The sequence below is a fragment of the Ascaphus truei genome, chromosome 7, assembly GCF_040206685.1.
Source record: "Ascaphus truei isolate aAscTru1 chromosome 7, aAscTru1.hap1, whole genome shotgun sequence".
Taxonomy (NCBI): domain Eukaryota; kingdom Metazoa; phylum Chordata; class Amphibia; order Anura; family Ascaphidae; genus Ascaphus; species Ascaphus truei.
The window spans coordinates 103,131,118-103,157,144 of NC_134489.1; the positions used below are offsets into that span (position 1 = coordinate 103,131,118).

The 26,027-nt window shown below is 44.7% G+C and overlaps 1 protein-coding gene across 1 annotated transcript in view; it reads right to left on the bottom strand.

Annotated features, from left to right (window-relative positions):
- Positions 1-22,265, bottom strand: part of XRCC5 (X-ray repair cross complementing 5) — a 40,329-nt gene extending 18,064 nt beyond the window's left edge. Inside the window, exons 1-14 of the mRNA XM_075609726.1 lie at positions 22,111-22,265; positions 19,866-19,979; positions 18,406-18,589; positions 18,192-18,240; positions 17,566-17,688; positions 16,072-16,269; positions 15,753-15,867; positions 14,224-14,362; positions 11,924-12,036; positions 10,396-10,458; positions 9,384-9,521; positions 8,947-9,037; positions 4,163-4,290; positions 1,631-1,827 (exon numbers count right to left, since the gene is read on the bottom strand). Coding sequence (XP_075465841.1) covers positions 1,631-1,827; positions 4,163-4,290; positions 8,947-9,037; positions 9,384-9,521; positions 10,396-10,458; positions 11,924-12,036; positions 14,224-14,362; positions 15,753-15,867; positions 16,072-16,269; positions 17,566-17,688; positions 18,192-18,240; positions 18,406-18,589; positions 19,866-19,979; positions 22,111-22,128 — 1,670 coding nt within the window. The 5' untranslated portion in view covers positions 22,129-22,265. The remainder of the gene's footprint in view (positions 1-1,630; positions 1,828-4,162; positions 4,291-8,946; positions 9,038-9,383; positions 9,522-10,395; positions 10,459-11,923; positions 12,037-14,223; positions 14,363-15,752; positions 15,868-16,071; positions 16,270-17,565; positions 17,689-18,191; positions 18,241-18,405; positions 18,590-19,865; positions 19,980-22,110) is intronic.
- Positions 22,266-26,027: the final 3,762 nt, after the last annotated feature.

Genomic DNA, 26,027 nt, shown 5'->3' on the forward strand with positions numbered 1-26,027 from the left:
CACTTCTATAACCCAGGCTGTGCTGAAAAGCTGTGTAATACGGTAGGCATAAGGTCCATGCTACAGTGAATAAGAAGTAAAAGGTGACACTGTGCTCATTTACATGTCATTACCCAGAATCCCTACCTGCTGTGAAAGCGTTGAATACTAAGAGATAATGGGGAATTACTGCTGTGACGCGCTATGTACCTGGATGGCGCTATATAAACATATACATATTTATAAACAGATACAATTATTTTGGATTCACTTTGTTGTACCTGAGGGGGCTGTGACGCGTTGCAAAGACAAGTGACATGGCCATAAAGGACAGCAAACAGGTGCATAGGTTCATTAACCCATACAGTGCCATATGGGAGCAGTTGTGCATTACAAACCAATGAAGCATTTGGTCCATTTAGTTCTGAAGTGGTTAATCAGTGGCTAGGTAATCAAGATAGATAGATATATACCCAAATTCCTACTCGTACTGTTACTCTCCTTAGCAGGTGATATTGAACCTAACCCAGGTCCTCCCATTTCAGCTCTGTCCCATGCCCCTGAGAATTCCACCTTTAAATTCCAAAAAGGGCTATCTGTCGCCCATATAAATATCCGGAGCCTGCTGCCCAAACTGGACGAACTAAGGGCATGGTGCCTTATGCATAAATCCAAAGCCATCATTCTTACAGAAACATGGCTATCCCCTAAAACCCCTGATGCAAATATCGCCATTCAGGGATACTCAATTTTTAGGAGAGATAGGTCAAAGAGAGGAGGAGGGGTGTTATTTTATATTGCAGACACATTACAATTTACACTGTTAAATTGCCCACCAAGCCCACCCTCTTCTGAAATTCTAGTTGGCAAAATCTGCCTCCCCTTTTCTAAGCCCATCTTGCTTGCTGGCATCTACCGCCCCCCTAAAGCCCCTCTACAATCCCTGACTGATATCACCCAGTTTCTTGGCTCCATTTCCTCTCTGAATGAGAAGAGTGAGCTGCTAGTTCTTGGGGATTTCAACTTCAATTGGCTTGACCCTAAAAACCACAAAATCCAGATACAACTCAAGTCACTTAACCTATCGCAACTCATTTCCCAACCCACACGGATAAACCTGAAATCGCATAACCATTCCTTGCTAGACTGGATTCTCTCCTCAAACCCCAGCAGAATCCAATCCTCTGGCATCCTTCCTGATATTTTCAGTGACCATGCAATAGTGTATTGTGTAAGGAAAATTAAACCGCCCCATTCAAGCCCTAAAGTTCTCCTCACTAGAACATTTAAAAACTTTAACCCACAACAGTTTCTGGATGATCTTACCAACTGCCCATGGCACAGAATCGATTTAATTCCCGACCCTGATTCTGCGCTCGACTACTTCCAATCTGAGTTCTTAAAACTCTGCGATACCCATGCTCCACTACGCAAAATAAGGGTACGGGGGGCCCACCTTCCATGGGTTACACCTGACCTTATAGCACTCTACCAGTTCAGGGATACCTTGTGGAAAAGCTACAAAGTAACTGGCACTACCAAGGATCTCAATCACTACAGATGCATGCGGAACATGTGCACAAGGCAAACAAGGCATGCAAAAGCACAATATTACTCTGACAATCTACTAAGCAGCAGAGTAGGGACCTACTTATCTTGGAAGATATCCTGCGCGGTCTTCTGCTCCTTCCTCTTGCTGGCCTCCTGCAGCGGGAAGCAGGCTTTAATCTTCTCTAGGTGTGCCTGGCATCCGGCAGTGACATCCCGGGGCCTCTCTAACATGTCCAGTAGCTGCTGGTCTATGGGGGGTAGAGGCTCCTCTGGATGGAAAGCCTTGTGCTGCAGACACTGATATGGAGAGAGAACACGGCTTACAAACCCAGCGCACTGTGGGGCATCAAAGAGAACATATTATGGCAGGGGTGGCCAACTCCAGTCCTCAAGGGCCACCAACAGGTCAAAAAAGAACATAGAGCAGTGTTGCAGAACACAATAAGCCTTCAGTTAATCAATAACCTCCAATGGTTATACTCACGAATGGCAGGAAAATCAAGGGCATAGCCCAAAATGTGGCAAGCGTGGGTGGTGATAAGCTCGGTACAGCAGAACCACTGCAGGCCTCCGCTACTTCCGCAAGCGTCACTTCCGGGTTCCGGAATTCCGATGACGTCACTCGCCCTCCTCCCAGCTCTGGTCCCTCTGCTCTACTCTGGAAAGTGCTTCTTCCAAACGCCGGACTCTACGCGTTTCACTGTGTGTCGCTTCTTCAGGAGTCTATGACTCCCACCCACACTTACTGTACTATTTATACCCTCTTCCTACTTCTGTACTCGGTACTTCTGCTGTACCGAGCTTATCACCACCCACGCTATCCACAGTTTGGGATATGCCCTAGATTTTCCTGCCATTCGTGAGTATAACCATTGGAGGTTATTGATTGACTGAAGGCTTACTGTGTTCTGCAACACTGCTCTATGTTGTGTTTATTCCTCTTTCTCCATTGGTGATACGTCCCCCGCGCCCCTGATTTTTTGGATGCTGAATGTGGAGGATATTTGAAATCCTGTCCCAGGGTTCTGAGAGGAGGAGTATATATACAACATAATTTTTTCTTAATCTACCTATTACTGACACTGCGGTTTATATCTTCACATATTTTCTAGTGATTTGTCACAACTATCACGTTTGTTATATGTTAGACACTTGATATATTTGTGTTTTATAATGAATGCACTTTTAATCACTTTAAAAGATTTATTTAAATTATTCACTGCATTAGTGTTGAGCGCCACACTTTTTCTGTTTATATCCCTGCTTCAGCACAGGTGGCTCAATCAGTGTCTCAGTGAAAGACTGTTAAAACAAACACACACACACACACACACACACACACCTTTAGTCTGGAATGAGGTCTGGTAAGAACTTTGTAACCTTCCAGACACTTCATATTTTAAATGTTCGCATCTCCTAAACGAAGCATCAGATTAAAAAATAAATTTAAAAAAAAGCCTTCAAAAAGGCAAGGTGGGATCTTCAAGCAAGGCCAAAAAATAAATTAAATTGCAATTAGCGCGGACTGTCGTTTTAAAGCAACGCTGGACAAAATGTAGTTATAGCAAAGACTGGAAATCCAATATCAGAACCATTCAACGCTTTCATTTCCTCTTTTCTTGGTCTCAATCTTCAACCCGAAAGCGTGTTCAGATGCCGGACGTGCTTTGCTGCATGTATAGCATATGATGATATTCAATGGCTGCACTAAAGCAGCATCCTCCCATTACAGGCGTCTCGCAGGGAACGCGAGAAGCTTTGTCATCGGACGTTGCCACGGTAATTGCTGGACTCGAATACCAATAAAGGTAGACCAGCGGCAAGAAGAAAAGTGTTTATTCTCTTACTGCTCAAAACACCTATTGATTGGTGCTCGGATAGCAACAGCTGGGCCGCTAATCGATCACACAATATCTGAGGGTTTCAGACTGGGGCCAGCTGCATTGTTGCATTATGTTTTTCAGTGATTATCTGTACATTAGCCACTGAACAATTTGTGGAAGGGGGAGAACAATACACATGGGAACCTAGATGAACAACGCCAAGAAAGCGCCGTATGGAAGTTTTACAGAAAATATCTGGGGCGACCTTTGTATCCGCATAAAAAGAAAGAATTGGCTGTGGATTTAAAGGTACAAGGCTGGCTAATCTGCTTCGAAAACACATTTTGTTAACATTTCCTTTCCTTAGAACTCCTTGTTCCGCGTTTAATACGAGATCTCATGAGAAATTGCACACAAAGTGCTGAATATTTATTTTCCGAATTCTTTCCCAAATAGTTTTTGGGGATGATTGCACCCTTAACCCATGCACTGCCACGTCTAATCATGTATAACCAGCTGTATAGAGGGGGACAGACTGTGTGACTGCTCTGCTGCTGCAGGCCCCACCGCTTGGTAATACTCTGCAGCACTTTCCGGCAGCGAAGGATCAATAAATAGAGGCAGAGAACGGAACGCACGCGCATGAAATATTCGACGAGAAAAAGCCACGGAAAATACCTGAACGTGAAAGCTGTGGGTATGGGGGGGGCACACACACGCAGACGCGCCAACGCGACGACACACCGGTGCTGAACCTGAGAGTATTCTGTGCATGATGCTTGGGTAACAAACATATAATTACTAGCCACCTGGAACAACCTCTGGAACTGAGGATTTGGTATTTTGCTGGGTTTGAACATATCTTCAATGCTCTCTCCATCATCATACACCAAACTCATGTTGTCAATCAGGGAGTCCACTGCAGACAGCTGCGTATCTGGGGGCAAGAAAAGAACAGCGGCCGTTACCAGCAGCAGTTTGGGGGCAAAGAGGCAGGAAGGCCGCAGTGTGACTGACAAGACAAAAGGGAAGGACCACAAGGCATCATTATATTACATCAGATTGGAAACGCAAAGGTGTGTAAGTGTTTTAGCACTGGAGTATATTTGTGATGAGGACACTACCTTTAAGTAACACATTGGGAAACAGACAGCAGTAGTGGAAATACATGTGTAGAGCCCCCCCCCCCATGCCCCCTTTTTAGGGACCACTATTGCAAGGGTTTAATGGCCTTAATGGGTTGACTGTGTGGGCTCACGCAGAGTAACGCCTCTCACATGCTATAGAGTGACCTGGCAGAAAAGAGGCCACGCCCACTGTATGCTTGGTGGCCAGTGACATCACTATCGGGGTGTATATATAGCCAGTCCGAAGGTTCTAGTTGACCTGTCCCCGTTTGGTGCTTTAGTTAGGAAAAGTGCCCTACCCAGATACCGTCAGTAGCAACGGCCATGATGAGCCCATTGTTTCAGATACGAGGAAGCCTAAGCCCAAAAAGGGCTCCCCAGATAGGAACTGTAGGGCATGGTCCGATGGGCCCAATGGGAAGATCCATAGCTAACTCAGACCCAGTCTGCGAAGAGGTGGCAGTCAGGATACAGTACCGGGATAGTGACCCCGAGGAAACAGAATGTCAGACAATGCCCGCAAGGGGCTCACTGGTAATATAACCTTACGGGTGCTGAACAGAACAGGGAAGATTAAACTAACCCAAAGAGAAACCAGCCTCAGTAACTCCCTAGTGTATTAAGATGCGGGAACCAAGGAAAGAAGCAACTAGTACAACCTTTGCAACTATATCAGAACTGTGAAGAGAGCGAAGGGTGTCCAAGTGTGAAGAGAATTATCAACGGCTGTTAATAAAGCTCCTGTGTGTACTATAAAATTTCCTGGCGCCCATTATTATTCCATCAGCATATCTACGCCCGACCTGCACCCTGACCAGCTCTGAGAGACTGAGCCCAGCCTGCACGGACCCAGCACCCGAGGTATGAGACTGAGCCCAGTCTGCACGGACCCAGCACCCCGACTAGGTCTGAGAGACTGAGACCAGCCTGCACTGACCCAGCACCCTGACCAAGTATGAGAGACTGAGACAAGCCTGCACTGACCCAGCACCCCGACCATATATGAGAGACTGAGACCAGCCTGCACGGACCCAGCACCCGAGGTATGAGAGACTGAGACCAGCCTGCACTGACCCAGCACCCTGACCATGTATGAGAGACGGAGACCAGCCTGCACTGACCCAGCACCCGAGGTATGAGAGACTGAGACCAGCCTGCACTGACCCAGCACCCTGACCATGTATGAGAGACGGAGACCAGCCTGCACTGACCCAGCACCCCGACCATGTATGAGCGATGGAGACCAGCCATGAACATAGTCACCTGATGTAAACTCCTTAAGATTCGGACAGGGAGGGTTACACATATAACGGCCTTAGGGGTGTCAGGCACAGAGGGTGAGAAAGGGCATCGGGTGACTTTTGTATTTCCCAAGATAGGGTAATGCTGGGATTTTGCAGGTGAGAAGCCCTTGGGAAAAGTGTATTCCTCCAATGTCAGTGAGATTATAAGATCTATGTGAGTTAAGATCGTTTTATAAAACTGCAGGACAGAGCTCATTACACATTCTGTGCAACACCGAGAAAGTTACATTAGCTCCATAGTAAAGTGACTAAACTCATTAGTGCAAAACCACTAAGTGCTGTAGATGGCAGTGCTTGGCCACAATGGGTGGTAGGAGTGGCTGTAGGTGTGGGACAATAGCCATAAGTCCAGGCTGTTGGGATGCTTGATTTGTGGGGCAAGTTAAGGTTAGTTAGTATTAAATAAGAAGGTTAACACCATTTGCATGGGAGGAGATGGCAGGGAGGCGTGGGTGAGAGCAGGTGTATTTATGTCTGGGTTCAGGATTAGGAGAGCTCCCCAGCAGCAGGAAGGAGTAGATAGAGGGTGTGAGTAGAGGATGTGTGGGGGTGCTTTTTATTGAAGGGTAAATTAGTTGTTGGGAAGGATTTGTATAAATAATGGTGCAGTGTATGGGCACAGGCAGAGGGGAGGAGAGATGTGGATAGGAGGGGAGTGGGGAAGTTGGAGAGAACAGAAACGTTCATAAAAGGAGTGAGGAAACAGTAAGCAGAAAAAGCAATAGGGAGGGCATAGTGAGATGCAGGAGGAGAGACTTCCCAGGTACTGGGGGACAGAAAGAGTACAAATAATCACAGCTTTTAGTTAGGTACATTTCTCACAGCTGCAGAGTTGTTGTTGTGGTTGTTCAGAGTCCAGATTTTCTTGTAATGTTCACCTCCAATTTCAACTCCAAAATGAACTCCACAGCCACTTTATGTGACACTTTAAGATGTTACACACGGCCAAGATAGACTGTCTTAAATACATTCACTTGACTAACAATGAAGGGAGAGGTTTGCCTAATCAGCTCACAGAAACATACCAAATAGTTATTCATTAGATTTAAGTTCTCTTGCAATTGATAGAAGAAATCAGCGGTGTAATTTATCTAGGTATGTAAATGTTTGTAATTTAAAAGTATGGTGTCACCCTTTTATTTTCTGTACCACCTCTCTCCACGCTTTGCAGAAAATTCAAAGAAATAACAAGTTAAAAGAAAAAAAAAACAGGGTTGGAAAAATCATGGCGCCTAGCGTGTGTTCAATCTGTGCAATATAGCCAGCCGTCTCAGTGCGTCATTCCCCGCCATGATTGTCAAAAATCGTGCCCCATCGATATATCTATATCAGGGATAGTGTGTGTGTGTATCAGCGACAGAATGTGTGCGTATCAGGGACAGAATGAGTGCGTATCAGGGACAGAATGTGTGCGTGTATGTATCAGCGACAGAGAGTGTGTATCAGGGACAGAGTGTGTGCGTGTGTGTATCATGGACTGAATGTGTGCGTATCATGGACAGAGTGTGTGCGTGTGCGTTATCAGGGACAGAATGTGTGCGTGTGCGTATCAGGGACAGAATGTGTGCGTATCAAGGACAGAGTGTGTGCGTGTGCGTATCAGGGACAGAATGTGTGCGTGTGCGTATCAGGGACAGAATGTGTGCGTGTGCGTATCAGGGACAGAATGTGTGCGTATCAAGGACAGAATGTGTGCGTGTGTGTATCATGGACAGAATGTGTGCGTGTGTGTATCATGGACAGAATGTGTGCGTGTGTGTATCATGGACAGAATGTGTGCGTGTCTGTATCATGGACAGAATGTGTGCGTGTGCGTATCAGGGACAGAGTGTTTGCGTGTGCGTATCAGGGACAGAATGTGTGCGTGTCTGTATCATGGACAGAATGTGTGCGTGTGCGTATCAGGGACAGTGTATGCGTGTGCGTTATCAGGGACAAAGTGTGTGCGTGTGCGTATCAGGGACAGAATGTGTGCGTGTGCGTATCATGGACAGAATGTGTGCGTGTGCGTATCAGGGACAGTGTGTGCGTGTTCAGGGACAAAGTGTGTGCGTGTGTGTATCAGGGACAGAGTGTGTGCGTGTGCGTATCAGGGACAGAGTGTTTGCGTGTGCGTATCAGGGACAGAGTGTTTGCGTGTGCGTATCAGGGACAGAGTGTTTGCGTGTGCGTATCAGGGACAGAGTGTTTGCATCAAGGACAGAATGTGTGCGTGTGTGTATCATGGACAGAATGTGTGCGTGTGTGTATCATGGACAGAATGTGTGCGTGTGTGTATCATGGACAGAATGTGTGCGTGTCTGTATCATGGACAGAATGTGTGCGTGTGCGTATCAGGGACAGAGTGTTTGCGTGTGCGTATCAGGGACAGAATGTGTGCGTGTCTGTATCATGGACAGAATGTGTGCGTGTGCGTATCAGGGACAGTGTATGCGTGTGCGTTATCAGGGACAAAGTGTGTGCGTGTGCGTATCAGGGACAGAATGTGTGCGTGTGCGTATCATGGACAGAATGTGTGCGTGTGCGTATCAGGGACAGTGTGTGCGTGTTCAGGGACAAAGTGTGTGCGTGTGTGTATCAGGGACAGAGTGTGTGCGTGTGCGTATCAGGGACAGAGTGTTTGCGTGTGCGTATCAGGGACAGAGTGTTTGCGTGTGCGTATCAGGGACAGAGTGTTTGCGTGTGCGTATCAGGGACAGAGTGTTTGCGTGTGCGTATCAGGGACAGAGTGTTTGCGTGTGCGTATCAGGGACAGTGTGTGTGCGTGTGCGTATCAGGGACAGAGTGTGTGCGTGTGCGTATCAGGGACAGAGTGTTTGCGCGTGCGTATCAGGGACAGAGTGTTTGCGCGTGCGTATCAGGGACAGAGTGCGTGCGCGTGCGTATCAGGGACAGTGTGTGTGTGTGTGTGTGTGTGTGTGTGTGTGTGTGTGTGTGTGTGTGTGTGTGTGTGTGTGTGTGTGTGTGTGTGTGTGTGTGTGTGTGTGTGACCCTACACCCGTCCCCAAAAATCTCTCACACCTTTCTTGCTGGCTCAAACATTTTTTTAAATATATTTGGCCCCCACGGATTACAATTTCTTCTGCTAGTAGCAAGAAAACAGAAGACGACGTTAGGAAAACAGACAATAGTATAACATGTAAGATACTGTGATAACTGTACCTGTCGGTGTGAATTTCTTATTGTTCTTCAGTGAAGAAAACATGTATTGTCTCAGGTCCTCCATGTATGGGAGCTGAACGTACACCAAACACTGAAGGGATTAGACAAAGGAGAAATAAGGATTCTACCGATCGGCAACAGGGTGACATGGTAAAGCCACCGGTGACTGTTATATACCTCTCCGAGCCATGAGCACAAGCGATCGCTACAATCACACAGCGATCCACGGCACTCAAGGCATTGGCAATTAACAAGCATCTCCCCCCACAGGCCCCAGCCTTTTGCGCAGCGATATAAAACACACACAGTGTATTATTATAAGAAGACACTGTTTTCTTTAGCAAACCAAAACTGATGAACAAGCTGCGCCCTCCCGAGGGTTACAAGAGAAGTCTTGATATCGCTCCATCGCCCCGCGGCGGCCGAGGACTTCGTACCTCATACTTGTCCTTGATGTAGGGGAAGGCCATGCCAACCTGAGGGTTAGATCTTCTGTCGTAGGCATAGCGCACTATGGCCACCATGTCCAAATCCTCCAGCGCGTTTATTAGTGCAGAGAGCGCGACCGCGGCGGCCTGCAGAAAAGAACATTGAGGCACAGCGCAGAATGAGGATGGGGAGACAGTTTGGGCGACCTTGGATATGGTCGCATTATCTGCAAGCGCCTTCAGCACAAACAATGATTACACGGTCTTCGTCGCAAGGATGATGCCGGGTAAGTTATACGCGGCATTTACTAGGGGTGCACAAACGTGTCCGAATTCCCCGCGTCGCATGTTTCACTGAAACGCACAATAATATAATAAAAAAAAAAAAAACATTTTAACCTGAAACTGACAAAGTCGCAGTGAAATTCGGCATAGCTGAATGTATCCAGCAGTATATAGATCAGGCGGTATATAAAAGTAATGGGTTCTCTACTAAACTGGTGGAAACGGGTCTCTCTCATATCTCAGGATGGCAAACTCAGCGAATCGGAACAAATTGGGGAATTTCGTAAATATCGGGAGCGCGGGCAGAAGATTGCGCATGTTTAGCTTTTAATAACGCTGCCATGTGCCGATATTATCATCACTAATAAGTCTCAACCGATTCATTCTCTCTTCATCTTGGAGATAACGATGCACATCTTGCAGCATTAAATTATAATTAAATGACGCTGCACAATGACAAGATATTATTTTGGGGGGGCTACTGGCGCAGAGAATCATTAATTTGCCCCTTGGTTTTCAACAGCGATTCTTTCCCGTCTGATACCGCAGCACTGCAGTAAAATCCCTTGTAATGCACCTGGATTTACATATTTTATGGGCATATGAAATATGTACGCCATTTTCTTCCGCAATAAGTCATTTTCTCTATGCGCCGCCATCTTTGTTTTCATGGCTTTATTCGCAGGCTCGCCACAGAAATCATTGCGAACGAAAACTTCTAAAAAAACGCTCTCACCTCATCGTCCTTTCCCGGAAAGATCTTGATGACCTGGTTTCCCAAATAGTGATTCCTCTGGACCTGTAAAGATCATTGTGTATATATTAAACCCGCTGTAACTGCCCTGCAACTCACAAAGAGCGAATATAGTGCAGCTAAAGGCAGTAAAGCCCAATGCTACAGCCAAATTAGCAAAATATATATAGTGCACCTAAAAATGAACCCCTCCCATCACCACATACACATCACGCATCTCATGTTATTGGCTATATTATGGTTTTCTTTTCTCTCTGCAGCGGAGGAAATACAAAGGACAGTATAATATGGGTAGTATAGGACCGGCTGGGAGGGCGGCAGCGTGATGTGCTTACTGGCTTGAAATATTTTGGACAAAAAGATTGCACTAAGTGACCCAAACTTATGAGAAGAAAAAAATATAAGTAGTAATAAACGAAATAATTTGTCATGTTAGATGTGCGCCGGGATAGATAGATAGGATAGATAGGATAGATAGGATAGATAGGATAGATAGGATAGATAGGATAGATAGGATAGATAGGATAGATAGGATAGATAGGATAGATAGGATAGATAGAATAGATAGGATAGATAGATAGGATAGATAGGATAGATAGATAGGATAGATAGATAGGATAGATAGATAGGATAGATAGGATAGATAGGATAGATAGGATAGATAGGATAGATAGGATAGATAGATAGGATGGATAGATAGGATGGATAGATAGGATGGATAGATAGGATGGATAGATAGGATGGATAGATAGGATGGATAGATAGGATAGATAGATAGGATAGATAGGATAGATAGGATAGATAGGATAGATAGGATAGATAGGATAGATAGGATAGATAGATAGGATAGATAGATAGGATAGATAGATAGGATAGATAGATAGGATAGATAGATAGGATAGATAGATAGGATAGATAGGATAGATAGATTAGATAGATAGATTAGATAGATAGGATAGATAGATAGGATAGATAGATAGGATAGATAGGATAGATAGATAGGATAGATAGATAGGATAGATAGATAGGATAGATAGGATAGATAACGTGGTGGATTTGGGATCTGAGCTTACAGGGGCTGTGTGCGTTTGTTAATTTCAGTTGGTAAAACAACATGGCGGTTAGCCACGCCTCCTCCCTGTTTCCAAGCTCACCCATCCCGCCTATTTAATTGCAGTTCTTGCTGAGCACCAGTGACTGACCCGTCTATTAAGGACTGCTCTCCCTCCATTAGAGAGGGTATAAGAGCGTGTTGCAGGCGCAGCAGTGCTAGGAGCTACAGGTGGGCCGTACCGGGACGTGGCTGTAGGATTAAAGTACTTTGCCAATTGAACTAAATAACCCTTGCTTATAAACAGATAAGTATTTAACTATATAATATGTCAAGTCAGATGTAGCACTGGGCCTTTTTGTGATACTGTACACAAGCGCTTGCACTTATGGCAGCCACGTGCAGATGTTCGCTCACTGCCTTTCCAGGTAATTATGGCTTTTTGTAGCAGAAGTGTACCTGCGATGACTTTGTGAAACCCAGCACAGCAAAGCACTTTGCTTCGGTTTTGTATTTCATCTGCTCCTGGTCCACTTTAGAGAACGGTACAATGTCACTTCCGTAGCGGAAACCTCGAGAGAGAGAAAAAGCAGCCGCAATAAGTACCGATTGTGCAGGGATTCCTGCTCATCGTGTTCTCGTGGCGTGAGCATGTACAGAACGTGGTCAGCTGTGCGTGAGAATACAGCTGCAAGAATACCAATTAAACCAAGCGATCGCACATTGCAAAACATTCACGCAACTTTTCCTGTTAAAGTTTAAACAGAAACACCCGAGGCCCCTGCATGTCTCACATAGGTCCCCTAAACCTGTGCCAGTCTTATGAACATCACACTGACAAGATCAACACGTTCCGTGTGCCATATTTTAACTTCCAAACTAACCTAAAAACAAAACTTCTCCTAAATCTTAAGTGTGTTTAATTATACAACATTAGATAAAGTCAAATAAGAGATGCACAACGTACCATAATTAGCAACTAAAGCTGCTTGCATGGTTTGCTGAGTGCTCCGTCACAGGAGCTGCTACCGTGCAAAGATAAATGTTGTGGCTCTTCCGTCTTAGTTACATTTTGAGAAATTCTTTATTCTAATACACAACGTTTCGGGGTCTCAAGAACACAATGTGACTGCTAGAAATAGGGCGGTCAATACAGACCCATGAAATATACACTCCTCCCATCATCAGCTGAATCCAATACAACGTCATCCTAGATCAGTGTTTTTCAACCAGGGTTCCTAGGAGACCTTAAAGGGTTCCCTGAAATGTTCAGGTCATTTGAAAATGGTACCAAATACAGAAGAATTTACAATGCATCTGATCTCAGAAACGCTATTAGAGAGGGTTGGGGTTCCTTAAAATGCATCTGATCTCAGACGCGCTATTAGAGAGGGTCGGGGTTCCTTACAATGCATCTGATCTAATACTTGCTATAAGAGAGGGTTGAGGTTCTGCAGAATTTCACAATTATTGGGTTCCTTAAACCAAAAAAATGTTAAACACTACTGTCCTTAGTGCTACACTATAAAAAGCTGTTAGAGACAAAATTGCAATTATGCAAGTGAACATATTGTGACATAAAAAATGTTTTTTAAATCACAAGAGACTAAAAATTGCAAACCTAGCACAAGACATCCTATGTACAAAAATACAGACCTATAAAGTTAAAAAATGTAGATACATAAAATGACCTACACTGTTGATAAACTCATACATTAAAATACAGTACAAGTATTATCTTATATCCTTATGTCTTCATCTTACAAATGCACATAAAGTAATTACAATACCCCTTTGCCTCAGAAACAACTTTTATTTCACAACCCCAATTAACAGCCAGTGGTAAGCACTCCCCACAACCCAAAAATGCTGAGGAAAGACAGCAAGACCCTCACAGAGCAGAACCCGGCTCTCTCTAAAAAGGTTACAAGAGCAGAAGGAAGGCCAGGAACTTTGTTTTAAGCAACTTGTGCTAATATTCTTGTCACATCCATTAAAAAGTGTAATGATCATCAATTGACAACTCATATTAATCAAAACATTGTTGTACATATAACAGGTGTCCATCCATGGGAGAAATTAGAATGACTGGCACTGCATGGTATATGTAACCACTGGAGGAAGCTTCCAGGCACACTATTAACCATGCCTCGCACTATGAGACACCTTCAACGCTGTTCAACAAAGCAGCTGTAATTTAGGTTTGTATTCATTCCTTTAGATGCCAAGGAATTGAACGTGAATATCCACAAGGCCTCTCTCTGTAATTATATATATATGCCTAGCCTTGGTGGCCAGAACACAGTAACAAACCCACTCCGACAAAAGGGACAAAAACCTTCCTTAAACCCGTGCAGAGACTCACGTGACAGCCCTGTTCATCCATAAGGATGCTCAGCGTTCTAGACAAAGCAGCAACTCCTTGTGCAAGTCCCGTTTATTTCCTGCGCCACAAACACAATAACAGGGTTGTGGCGGAGATTACGTGCACCTCTGTGCAGAGCCGCAGACACCGCCAAAATAACACTCAAAATAACCGCTTTTTCTTACATATCCATGCCAATGTACGCAGCGCTGTACACACAATTTAGCCACCACAATAAGCATCTGTCTTGGAGAGCTTACAATCTATTTTTGACTGAGGCACAGGGAGATAAGAGCTAACGCATCAAAGGCAGTGCTCTCGCCACTGCTCCTTCAGTCCCATTAATATCCCACTGATGATTTCATTAGGAACGAGCATGAAAAGCCGACCGTACCTTGGATAGTATCATCTCTCGGCACTTCCGTCTCATCGTCGTTATTCAAACAATAAACCGTGTCCTTCTGCACATCCTCTTTTTTCATAGTCTTGGCATCCACGACAGACCAGGACTTTTTCACCTTCTCCTCTGTGACCTAAAAGCAGCAGCGAGAATATGGACTCTGATATAAAATTGCTTCGCAAATAGTGCTGCTTTTTATGGGCGAGTATTCTACACTGGCGAATGAGAACTGCCGATTTCCAGCTTCCACCACAAATACCTCCAAACCCCAACAGTGGAGCCCTGCGTGTGGGGACGACGGCCCCTATAGGAGAGGAGAGAACAGCAGAAGCAGCAATCATACCAAGCTAATGTACAGGGAAAAGCTTGGAGGGGTCTGTTTATAGGGTCTGCTTTAAGATCTATTCTCTTTAAGGGCTAGGTCACTCCTCCAAGCTACAGATGCAGACTGCTTTATTGTTCCCTTTGGTGAGATACATTGTGCCATGAATTGCACATAAACTCTGACCTAACGATATATGTTGTATTTGGAGAAGTGTGAAACTCTCCAAAATGCAGTCGTGTTGTTTTTAGTGTTTTCTTTCCCAGTCTCACTTCCTTTGGAAATGTTTCGTCAACCCCCAAAGCGCTAATAACGACAGCAAATTAGTTCTAGATTTGACAATTCCGCAATTTTTCCGGAAAATAAAATCGCCAGACAGTGGGAAACAGGGTGTATGGGCCCAATCTAGTGTCAGAACTAAGCAAATTAGCATATTAAATGAAATCGCAACCAGCACTGACAATGCGCGGTCTGGGTCGGGCTTTATTTGCGCTCCTGAAAAAGGGCAAATTGTGCCTGGTTCCCAAACCTTTACGACAAGTTTTGCACATTTCTCTTGTGTTATCACTAGGAGCCATGAGGCTGGCGTTACCGCCATGTTGGTCTTATACTGCAGTACACATTAGATCAGTTATGGTGGGTATAAAAGTGACAAAAACCCTCCTGGTAGAGCAAATAAAACTATCACCACATTTCCATTTCCCAGACAGGTCTGTAACCCTGCGTTTCCCCATTATCGCTTAGCAAACAGCTTCCACTGCAGCCAGGGATTCTGGGAAATGACATGTAAATGAGCACACAGTGTCACCTCTTGCTTCATGTCCATTTTAACATGGACCCCTATAAGCTTCTGCCTGCCGCATTACACAAGCGCACAGCCAGTAATCCTACTCACAGCTATGCTGACCTCTTGGGTTTCCGTGTGAGGCTGGATATACTGGCTTTGCAGTATGAAGCTGGGATAGGTTCCAACCACACATTATAGAAGTTATGGTGGGTAAAAAAGTGACTGCAGCCGAGGCCTTCAAATCACTATCAGGTGTCAATTACTTCTTGAGTACTTAAGCAGCCCCACTAGTGACCACACGGGCCTCCCGCCTCCCAACGTGCAAAGCACATGGCGGCACTACGTGAATGACCTCTTTTTGCTGCCGAGGGGCATGGAAAAAGGAAAAGTGTTTAGAGTTCAAGTTGTACGTACAGATTTGTATCCCACGATGCGTATGGAAAGACTGGACCCTATGGTGAGCTGGCAGGGCCAGCCCATGGGCTTCCTCTCGATCTTCTTGAAGATGGAAAGTTTCTCCAGGCTGTCCCTAAATCACAACGTCAACAAGCAGAGTGAGACAGCAAAGTGCTGACGAGGTCCAGCGACACACTACGCTTCGCATGAGAGTAATATTTATAAATACAATAGAATAGTGACATGTGACTATAGTAATATAGTGTGCCCGTAGGGATCTAAATGATAAAAGTACCAGTAGAGTTATTGATCCACTGATGTGCCCACAGGAGATTACCTGAAAGTGTAAATGTCGTCCAGACCGTCTTCACCCTCCAGAGAAAACATCATCTTCCTCACCATCTGGATGCCATGTTTCTGCTGGTCAGACAACCCTTTCCCAGGACCCTGTCGCCGGTCATTGCCGGCACCCTCCCCTCTGCCGCTGTTCCTGTCTCCACCACCGTCCTCTTCGGCATCTAAAGGGAAAGGCAGGCTGGGGAAACATCGAGAGGACGTTATCTCTCTGCATGCGCTACATCGCAGACTTGTACAAATGTCCGGGGCAGCGAAATCCTTCACTGCCGGGAAGCAAATAAAGGTGCATGAAGTCAATGTAAAAATTGCCAGCGTTTAATCCCACTGGAAGGCCGTTTTCACAGACTATGATCCTACTGCTCATCTCATAACACATGAACACACATTTTTATTTATTTGCCGTCTTCTGTACAGGATTTAAAAAAAAAAAAAAGGAAGTTTGCGGGTAATGGGAACGTGGCCCTTTATTACTACAAGAAAAGCACTGTATGTACGTGTCCTGCACGCCTGCTGTAGGGTAAAAATGGATTTGGTTTTAAGTGGTGCATTGATTATTCGTGGAGGGATCCCCTACAAACTGTCACAGTTGCAAGCAATATATTCGTGAGAGAGAGGTAGTCACACTTGTGGTTCAAAAGGGTCCTCAGACCATTAATTCAATATATAAAAGACATATAGAAGCTCAACGTTTGGGGTAAAAAAGTGAATACTTCTTCGGGTGATAAAATGTTTTATTCATCTGATTAAGAAAATGTTTTTATACCTGAGGGTTTCTCTTAACCCCCCACCACCCGAAACATTGAGCTTCTATATGTCTTTAATATCATGAATAAATGGTCTGAGGACCCTTCTGAACTACTCGTGTTATACAGCACTACTCTACTGAAATATCCAATTCTTCCTAGAAATGGCGGTTGTATGTAACAGAAGTATTACGAAGGATGCCAGCGCAATCTAATCCAGTGTGTTGTGAAATACTTCTATATACTGTTTTTCTGGTCATCGTGTTCCACATTCTGTTTGTGGGACTAACCTCTTTCAGTGACTGAGAACAAGAACAGAGCGAGGGAAAATAATGTGGTTTAAGAGACAGGAGGTTTTATAAACATTTCACTGAGAGTGGAGGCAACACGTTTTACTTTAAATAGAAAACTGATTTAGAAGGATTTGGCTGGCTTCAGCGATATGGGGCAGACACATTTCCCCATTGCTGGAAACATGTGGCCACAAACGGGAGGGTTTTAAAGCAGCTTTGTGACTAATGTTTTCAAATGATTACCAGGTCAAACATTCAGATATTCAGGGTGTGTAGACAGCTATACGTTTCTTAGGTGCATCAAGAAGATTGTGTAAGTGTGCGCATAGTGACAGCTGAAAAGCAGAGAGTGAGAGAGCACAGATACGAGTTAGGGAAGCAGAGAGCACCCTAGCCATGCATACAGTATACACTACAGGTTACAGCGAAGTAACTCACAAGAACTGAAGGGAGATCCCGGCTTTCTTAAGGTTAGCAATGATAACCTCCAGCTGATCCTCGCTGAACTGACTGCTGAGGTCCGTGAAAACTGCAACGAGCAGCTTCTCATATTTCTTCCCTCTACGGCAATAGGTAAATTCATTCATTGAAATACAGATTATATCATCCAAGTTATCTCAGCCTGCTTAAAAAAATTACAGAATTCCCTATATCATTTACCTTACTAAACGTTTTGTGATGTTTAAATAAAAAACAAGAGCAAAATGGCATTTATTCAGCAGCTCTAATAACCAAGTAGTGTTACTGTGCTCTTTATCTTAACACATCACTACTTTGCTGCGGTGTGACGTGGATTACAGGATTACATCCCTTTTCTGTGGTGCCAATATATTGTTTTAAGTCTGCGGTTTTATCCGTTAATTATTTCCTAGTGAGATAGACCAGTTTTTATTGTTTAATAACACAGGGAAACTTTATTCAAATGTGCTGCAGAATGGGGGGTTTTTAATTTTTTTTTTTTAATAATAATAATACATAATATAATGATAATATCATTCTAATACATATACTTAAAATAAAAATATATAATTCTACCAAAATGGTGTTTTCTAAGTAGCACTTACAATGTTTCTTTCTGAAGAAGGTCCATGCACACGATCAGAGCATCCAGGACTATGAAAGTTAAGGCTAATACATGAAAAAAAAAGAATTCTATATAAAATAAATATCTTTCAGGCAATAAAAGAAAAGATCAGATTCCCACGATTGTCTTGATTACAAAGTGATCATGTGAGAATTTCCCCTTTTTCGCAGTCGCCCAAGAGATGGGAAGGATACAGTCAGCCTGCTCAGCGCCTGCCTGGATATCGCTTTGAATTTCCTCCAGGAGCTCAAAGTCCGGAAGCATCAGGTGCCTGTGTACTGTGATGTTCTGATACTGATCGCCATTGCCAAGGGCGTTATCAGTGCCCTCTGTGCCAAACAGGACCACGGCGAGTTCATCCTTGGTCTCTGCAAAAACCTGGAGGGAGAAGATTGTATTGTATGCTATGTCTTTATTTATATAGCGCCATTAATGTACATAGCGCTTCACAGCAGTAATACACGTGACAATCATAAATAACAAATAATACAAATAACAGATCATGGGAATAAGTGTTTCAGACATAAAAGTTACATTTAGGAAAAGGAGTCCCTGCTCCAAAGATTTTACAATCTAATTGGTAGGTAGGAAGAATATACAGAGACAGTAGGAGGGCGTTTTGGTAAGTGCGTCTGCAGGGGGCCAAGGTTTATGTATGGAGGTGTATAGTATCAGCCATGGAGCTACTCATATGCTTCGTTAAGCAGGTGTGTTTTAAGGTGGGTTTTAAAAGGTGGATAGAGAAAGTGCTAGTCGGGTATTGAGGGGAAGGGCATTCCAGATGTGTGGGGCAGAAAGTGAGAAAGGTTTGAGGCGGGAGATGGCTTTAGATACAAAGGGGGTAGAGAGAAGACATCCTTGAGCGGAACGCAAGAGTCGGGATGGTGCATAGCGAGAAATTAGGGCTGAGATGTAAGGAGGGGCAGCAGAAGAGTGTAATGCTTTAAAAGTGAGGAGAAGAATTGAGTGTGTGATAAGGGATTTTATAGGAAACCAGGAGAGGGATATTTCAGCAGGGGAGACGCTGAGACAGATATAGGAAGATGTAATGTTAATGGCACAATGCCAGATAAACTGGTTTAATGAATAACTACAAGCCACTTTAATAATCTCCATGTGTTACAGGCACAACAAAATTAGACAGCAAGTTTGTTTGAATAGGAATTCATTGTGCCTGGAACATTTGGGACCATATTTACTAAGCACTGCTACACAATGAGATACCTGCTCTTGAACTGCTGTAAGGAGTCTTCTGGGTAGCGTTATATATAGTTACATACCAGATAAGGCTGAAAAAAGACAATGTCCACAGAGTTCAACCTGTGCTAAATGTAGACGACAGATACACAACCGGTCGGTGAGAGCTATGTAAAAATATTTTTTTTCTAATACAACAAAGGGAGCATGTTAGGAATGGTTGGGATGTGGTTACAATAAGAGTTGTGACAAAGGGCAGTTGTAAATGTAATTCACCATAATTGAAAGCCTGTGAATTACATCCCAAATATCCGCCTCCTGCCCCAAGTGTTTCTCAGGTTCATAAATACATTCCATTCCATCCAATCTAAGTCTATCATGTGTTATGGCAACAGGAGGTCATCTCCTCATTTACAGACGCATAATAAAGGAGTTTGTCAAGATACACATACAGTACCTGTCTCTGCAAGAACAGCATCATAACCTTCTTGGCTTGCTCAAAGGGAGATTCTTCTCCATGGTTCGAATGGCTCATTGCAAAACCCACATCCATGCAAAGCACCACAGCACTCTGGCAAAGAGGATTACAAAAATAAGAGGAGAGAGGGAGGAAGACAGAGAGAGAGAGGGAGGAAGACAGAGAGAGAGGAGGGAGAGAGAGAGAGAGAGAGAGGAAGAGAGAGAGAGAGAGAGAGAGAGAGAGAGAGAGAGAGAGAGAGAGAGAGAGAGAGAGAGAGAGAGAGAGAGAGAGAGAGAGAGAGAGAGAGAGAGAGAGAGAGAGAGAGAGAGAGAGAGAGACAGAGACAGAGACAGAGTGGGAGAAGGAGACACACAGAGAGAGACAGAGACAGACAGAGAGAGAGACAGAGACAGACAGAGAGAGAGATTGAGACAGACAGAGCATTCAATAAACACAAAAGAACAGAAACCCCTGACTCTTAAAAGGGAGATACGAGATAAAGAATTAAAAGATGATCAGTGGTGGGATTCCCTTCTATAAATATATTTATAGAGCACACATATATATATATATATATATATATATATATATATACATATATATATATATATATATATACATATATATATATTCACATACAGTGCCCAGTGAAGGCAATGACAGAACTTAAACATATGATGGGAACAGCTGAGATTACAAACAGAGTTTGTCTGAGCTGTGAAGTTAGTGACACAGTCCTGGTGCGAATATCTGCTTTGTCCAGCAGCTGTCACTGGTGCTCTGTAAGTGATTGGACTTATTACATGTTATATTTATATAATAAGTATACATATAATATATATGTTCTATGTCAGAGAGACAGTGGGAAGATCGTATGCCGTTCCATTTATTTCCCGAACTCTTAGGTCCTTATTCAGTATGCCACAAAGCCGGCTTCCCCTTGCTTGGGAAGCTTTAGTTTACTTCAAATAAATAGTGTATGAATGCAGCTGAAATCCTTCTCATCAAGCAGGAAGACGGACTCACAGCACATAGAATAATTGGTGGTCAGTGGTTTTTATTAAGGATTGCCCTGATTCAACGTGTTTTGTTAAGTGTCTGTGAGGGACGTCTCATAAGAAATGACGGGTGTAACCCTGAAGTACGTGTAGTTGGAAGTGAAAAGTTAGCACTGCTGCTGGCACAAGAAACCTGTCCATAGTTGCCATACTGTGAAATGTCAATAACAACTCTGACTTGTGTCAAACCCATACAATCAAAATAATGGCTATTTGTGTACTAGTGACAGAGCTAAGTGGCAGGTAAGGGGTAGTGGCAGGTAAGGGGTAGTGGCAGGTAAGGGGTAGTGGCAGGTAAGGGGTAGTGGCAGGTAAGGGGTAGTGGCAGGTAAGGGGTGCCCTGCACCAACTACCAATTCATTGAGTCACAACGAACGCTCAATAAATTATTATTAATATATATATATATATATATACACATATAAAATAAATAGATGATACCGTTCTGTGGCTAACTAAATGCTTTTATTTGTGCGAGCTTTCGAGATACACTGATCTCTTCTTCCGGCGATGTTACATTGAATAAAGCAAAGGGTTTACTTAAAAAAACAGTGCATCCCCCCGTGCAGTATGCGATTTATGACTAGAGGTGTTAAATAGTCCCTGAATATGAGGGAGGAGAGGAGAGAGAGAAGGTGAAAAGAGGTGTGTGTGTGTGTGTGTGTGTGTGTGTGTGTAAAGAGGTGTGTGTGTGTGTGTGTGTGTGTGTGTGTGTGTAAAGAGGTGTGTGTGTGTGTGTGTGTGTGTGTGTGTGTGTGTGTGTGTGTGTGTAAAGAGGTGTGTGTGTGTGTGTGTGTGTGTGTGTGTGTGTGTGTGTGTGTGTGTGTGTGTGTGTAAAGAGGTGTGTGTGTGTGTGTGTAAAGAGGTGTGTGTGTGTGTGTGTGTGTGTGTGTGTGTGTGTGTGTGTGTGTGTGTGTGTGTGTGTGTAAAGAGGTGTGTGTAAAGAGGTGTGTGTAAAGAGGTGTGTGTAAAGAGGTGTGTGTAAAGAGGTGTGTGTAAAGAGGTGTGTGTGTGTGTGTGTGTGTGTGTGTGTGTGTGTGTGTGTGTGTGTGTGTGTGTGTGTGTGTGTGTGGTGGGGGGGGTGTCTTGTCACAGGTTACATGTATATCAGTAACGGGTATACAGTCCCGGGTGCGGCGGAATTCTTTCCTTGTGACACTGCTCCCGGTTCTCTCTGTATTTACCTTGGCCGCTCTCGCCATCTCTCTCCCTCTGCTTTTCTGGTCCGATGTGTCCGGGAAACTTCCTCCCCCGGGTACTGGTGGTGCAATGCAGGGTTCCGACTCTGTGACACAGAGGGAGCTGCGGAGGCGGAACAGCGGCTCCCAGTGGCTCCCAGCAGTAGTACATGCAGAGGGGGGACAGCGGCCCCCAGTGGCTCCTGACAGCAGTGGAGTCGGAACAGCGGCTCCCAGTGGCTCCTAACAGCAGTGCATGTTGAGGCGGAACAGCGACTCCCAGCAGTAGTGCATGCAGAGGGGGGACAGCGGCCCCCAGTGGCTCCTTGCAGCAGTGCATGCGGAGGCGGAACAGCAGCTCCCAGTGGCTCCTGACAGCAGTGCATATGGATGGGGAACAGCGGCTCCCAGTGGCTCCCGGCAGCAGTGCATACAGAGTTGGGACAGCGGCTCCCAGTGGCTCCAGGCAGCAGTCCATGTGGAGGGGGAACAGCGGCCCCCAGTGGCTCCATGCAGCAGTGCATGTGGAGGGGGAACAGCGGCCCCCAGTGGCTCCGGGCAGCAGTGCATGTGGAGGGGGAACAGCGGCCCCCAGTGGCTCCAGACAGCAGTACATGTGGAGGAGGAATAGCGGTCCTCAGTGGTCTCCTTGCGGCAGTGCATGCAGAAGTGGGACAGAGGCCCCCCAGTGGCTCCCAGCAGTAGTGCATGCAGAGGTGGGACAGCGGCCCCCAGTGGTTTCCTTGCAGCAGTGCATGTGTGTGAGGCTCATGTCACTGCTGATAGATAATACTGTCAGTGTGCCCTGCACTGTGTATAGAACAATGTAGATGCAATTTGTACTTAACCCAAAACGCTTGTCATCTAATTACATTCTGAGGCATATTAAGAGCAGAGGACTTTCCCCAGCAGGGTTAGATTGTAAATGTTAGTGTGTCTGGAAACATTCTTTTTTTTAAAATATATTATAAGGGCTAAAATTCTGTTTCCAAATATTTATTGTATTGTCATAAAGTCAATATCAAATGTAGGAGGGTTCCTCTAAATTGATCATCGCTGCTAGGCACAGCTCGTTCTGTTATCCTTCCTGGTGATGAGCACAGGATGCAAATCAGAATAATTGATTCAGAAATAAATGAGAAGTCAGCCTCGACTCAGATGAACTTGAAACAAATCCCCATTTCTTTCCCAGAGACCGTAATACATTGATGTGAGATGAAAAATACATTTTTGCTCCAAGATCCCATTACAAATCACTCATAAATCCCACCGTTTTTTTCTGCAACACAAAAGGCGTGTTTATTATTTCCATCCTCATTAATGTAGCGTGGAAACTTCCCACTGCAGAGCACATGTATTTCCCGGTGTGCAGACTGAATTACTAGGGACTTTATCTTGGATACGTGGTTCTGAATAACACCACGATGACCTCATGTCTCTTCTGTTATTGATCTTGCCAATAACCGCTGCCCCTAGATTGTATCCTTGCTATTTTACAGACATTCTTCCCCATCCCATCGATCGCTGGCAAATAAATCCTTTCCCACAGAACTGACATTTGTTTTCCTGTAAGGGAAAAGGCCTTGTCTTGCTAGTCACGTTCCTTTCTCTTTTGCTTAAATGCTGTGTGTTATCTGGGCAGACATTGGGCTTCAGCTGTTTGCATCTCATTATTATCACAGTGAAACGTTCACGTCCGTGAGATTATCCCCCCCAGACCTCTGGAGTTTGATATTAGCTGTGATACCGGCTAATGAACCAGCATTCCTGTTCTTCTCCTGTAGGGTTGCTTGATGTCCCATATATATGGGATTGTCCCTTATTCCATGGGTTTGTCCCATTTTCCGGAAAGGTGTCGGGATGCATAATTGTCCCGTATTTTAGCGCCTGATAATAAAATGACTGTCATGTAATCAGTGGTAAAAACGTAATCGAGTTCTACCCGAGTGTAATAGTTCCCGTTCCCGAGAGATGTCGCCTTACTAAATTACTAAAATAATAGTTCGGACACTGCCAGGTCATCTCCTAATACCGTGTCCCCCACCCCTATAGGCGTTACTTTTTCTCCCGCCGCTACGCGTTAGGTCAGCGCGTCTTTCCCCGTCTGGCCGAGCGCAGATGATAAAAACCAACAAATATCGCGGTCAGGGGGGAGATACCGTTCAGCGCGACGCATCTGCAAATCAGCCATCTTTCATTATGACATCACACGTTTTTCTGAAGCCAGGGTCATGTTTGATGTGTGAATGGCTCCCGATAGCATTAACACAGTTCCCTTTTAAATCACTCCAAGCCCTGTAATATTTCCTCCACTTTATTGGGAAAAGCAGCAGAACACAGATACTTGTGGATGGTATGTAGTGGTGATTATTAGTTAGAAACCGGTAAAAAGAGATGGCCTCACCATGGGGATGAACAGAGAAGGGTCTTGTACTCACTGTCTCCAGGGTGGAAAAGGAAGTGAAGGGCAGTGTGGGTCTAGGGGCAGACTATCTCTGAACAAACAGGAGGGGGGGGCAGATTAGCCCATTCTGGTGAGGATCTCAGAAACTGCAGTAGCAGCTCACTGATTCCATGCCCGGAGGCAATAAATGCAACATTGTTGCAAGTTACACAGGCACAGTATGTGTGTGCAAACTCCATGCAACTGGGAATAAGATCTGAAAGGCAGAAGCTGCAAAGGAGAGAGGGGGGTGAGTCAGAAATGTAGTTCTTGTTCCATGACACTCCCCGTCTGGTATCTGTAGATACCACTATATAACAGACTATGTGGAACATATGTGCAATGCATAACAAAAATAACATCATATTCTCAAACGATGCAAAAGTCCATGTCCACATCGCAATGTGACACCGGCCGGTATCACTGGTATCAAGGTCCCTTGGTCAAGGTTCTTTGGCAAAGGATGCAGGGTGGATGCACAGCTCCAGGTTTGCTGGTTGCACCACAATGTCTTTGTGTAATGGTCTCTGGCACTGTTTCCTTTTAGCCTTGTGAGAGAACAGTCTTTTTGTCTCTGTAGTTTTACCCACAGAATGCATCCCCTTGTAGGTATGCCAGTCGTGGTAGCCTGTCGCTCTATCACCTGGCGTTTGGCAGAAGGAGATGGCTTGTGGCTCCTTGCGGAAGCGGAACAACACTCCTGGAAGACTAGTTGTCGAATCTAGTCCAGTAAAGAGGGCGTCGTTCAGGGAGACTCCCTGAAGCTGAGTGCTGGGGCTGAACACTACCCGGATTTGATCGGGTTCCTGAGGGTGGTAGGCCCCAGATGATTGGAGGTACCGGCACTCTTCACCTCTCTTCATTAGAGGTGCTGGCTTTGCGTGGCCGGCAAGGAATATCATCTGGATGAAGGCCACAAAGTTGTTTTTGGTCTCTGGTTCCCTTTGTAGGTCGCAGAGGTGCGAAGTGAACCTAGAGATGGCATGTTCTCCATTGTTTGGGAAGCGCCTTCTTGGTGAACGGAATGGTAGCGGGTTCACCCAACTGCCTGGTCCGTCTTTGGAGAGCTCCTTGGTTGTTAACCTCGGGAATCCTCTATATTCCCTCGATGGTGTTTGCTTGTCGTTGTCCCTTGTTAAACATACTGGACACCTAACAAGCTCCTATTGAACCCCCAAAATAACCACAACATATATATATAAGCATATGAGTGACACAGAGGAGTGCTACTGAGCATGGCAATATATATTTAAAACCAGAGACAGAACATAAAACACAGACAAGGCTCAGTTTTAGCACATCCAGTGAGACTCATACACGGTACAGTGCCTAAATATATATGTATAAATATCTAATAAGTAAAATGGTCTTTTAGTTTGACATTTTTGGCCAAAATTGTTGTAAGCCCCTGAGCCAACGGCACGGCAGACCACATATCAGGGGTCCCTAACGCTAATATAAATTCTTAATAACCTGTATA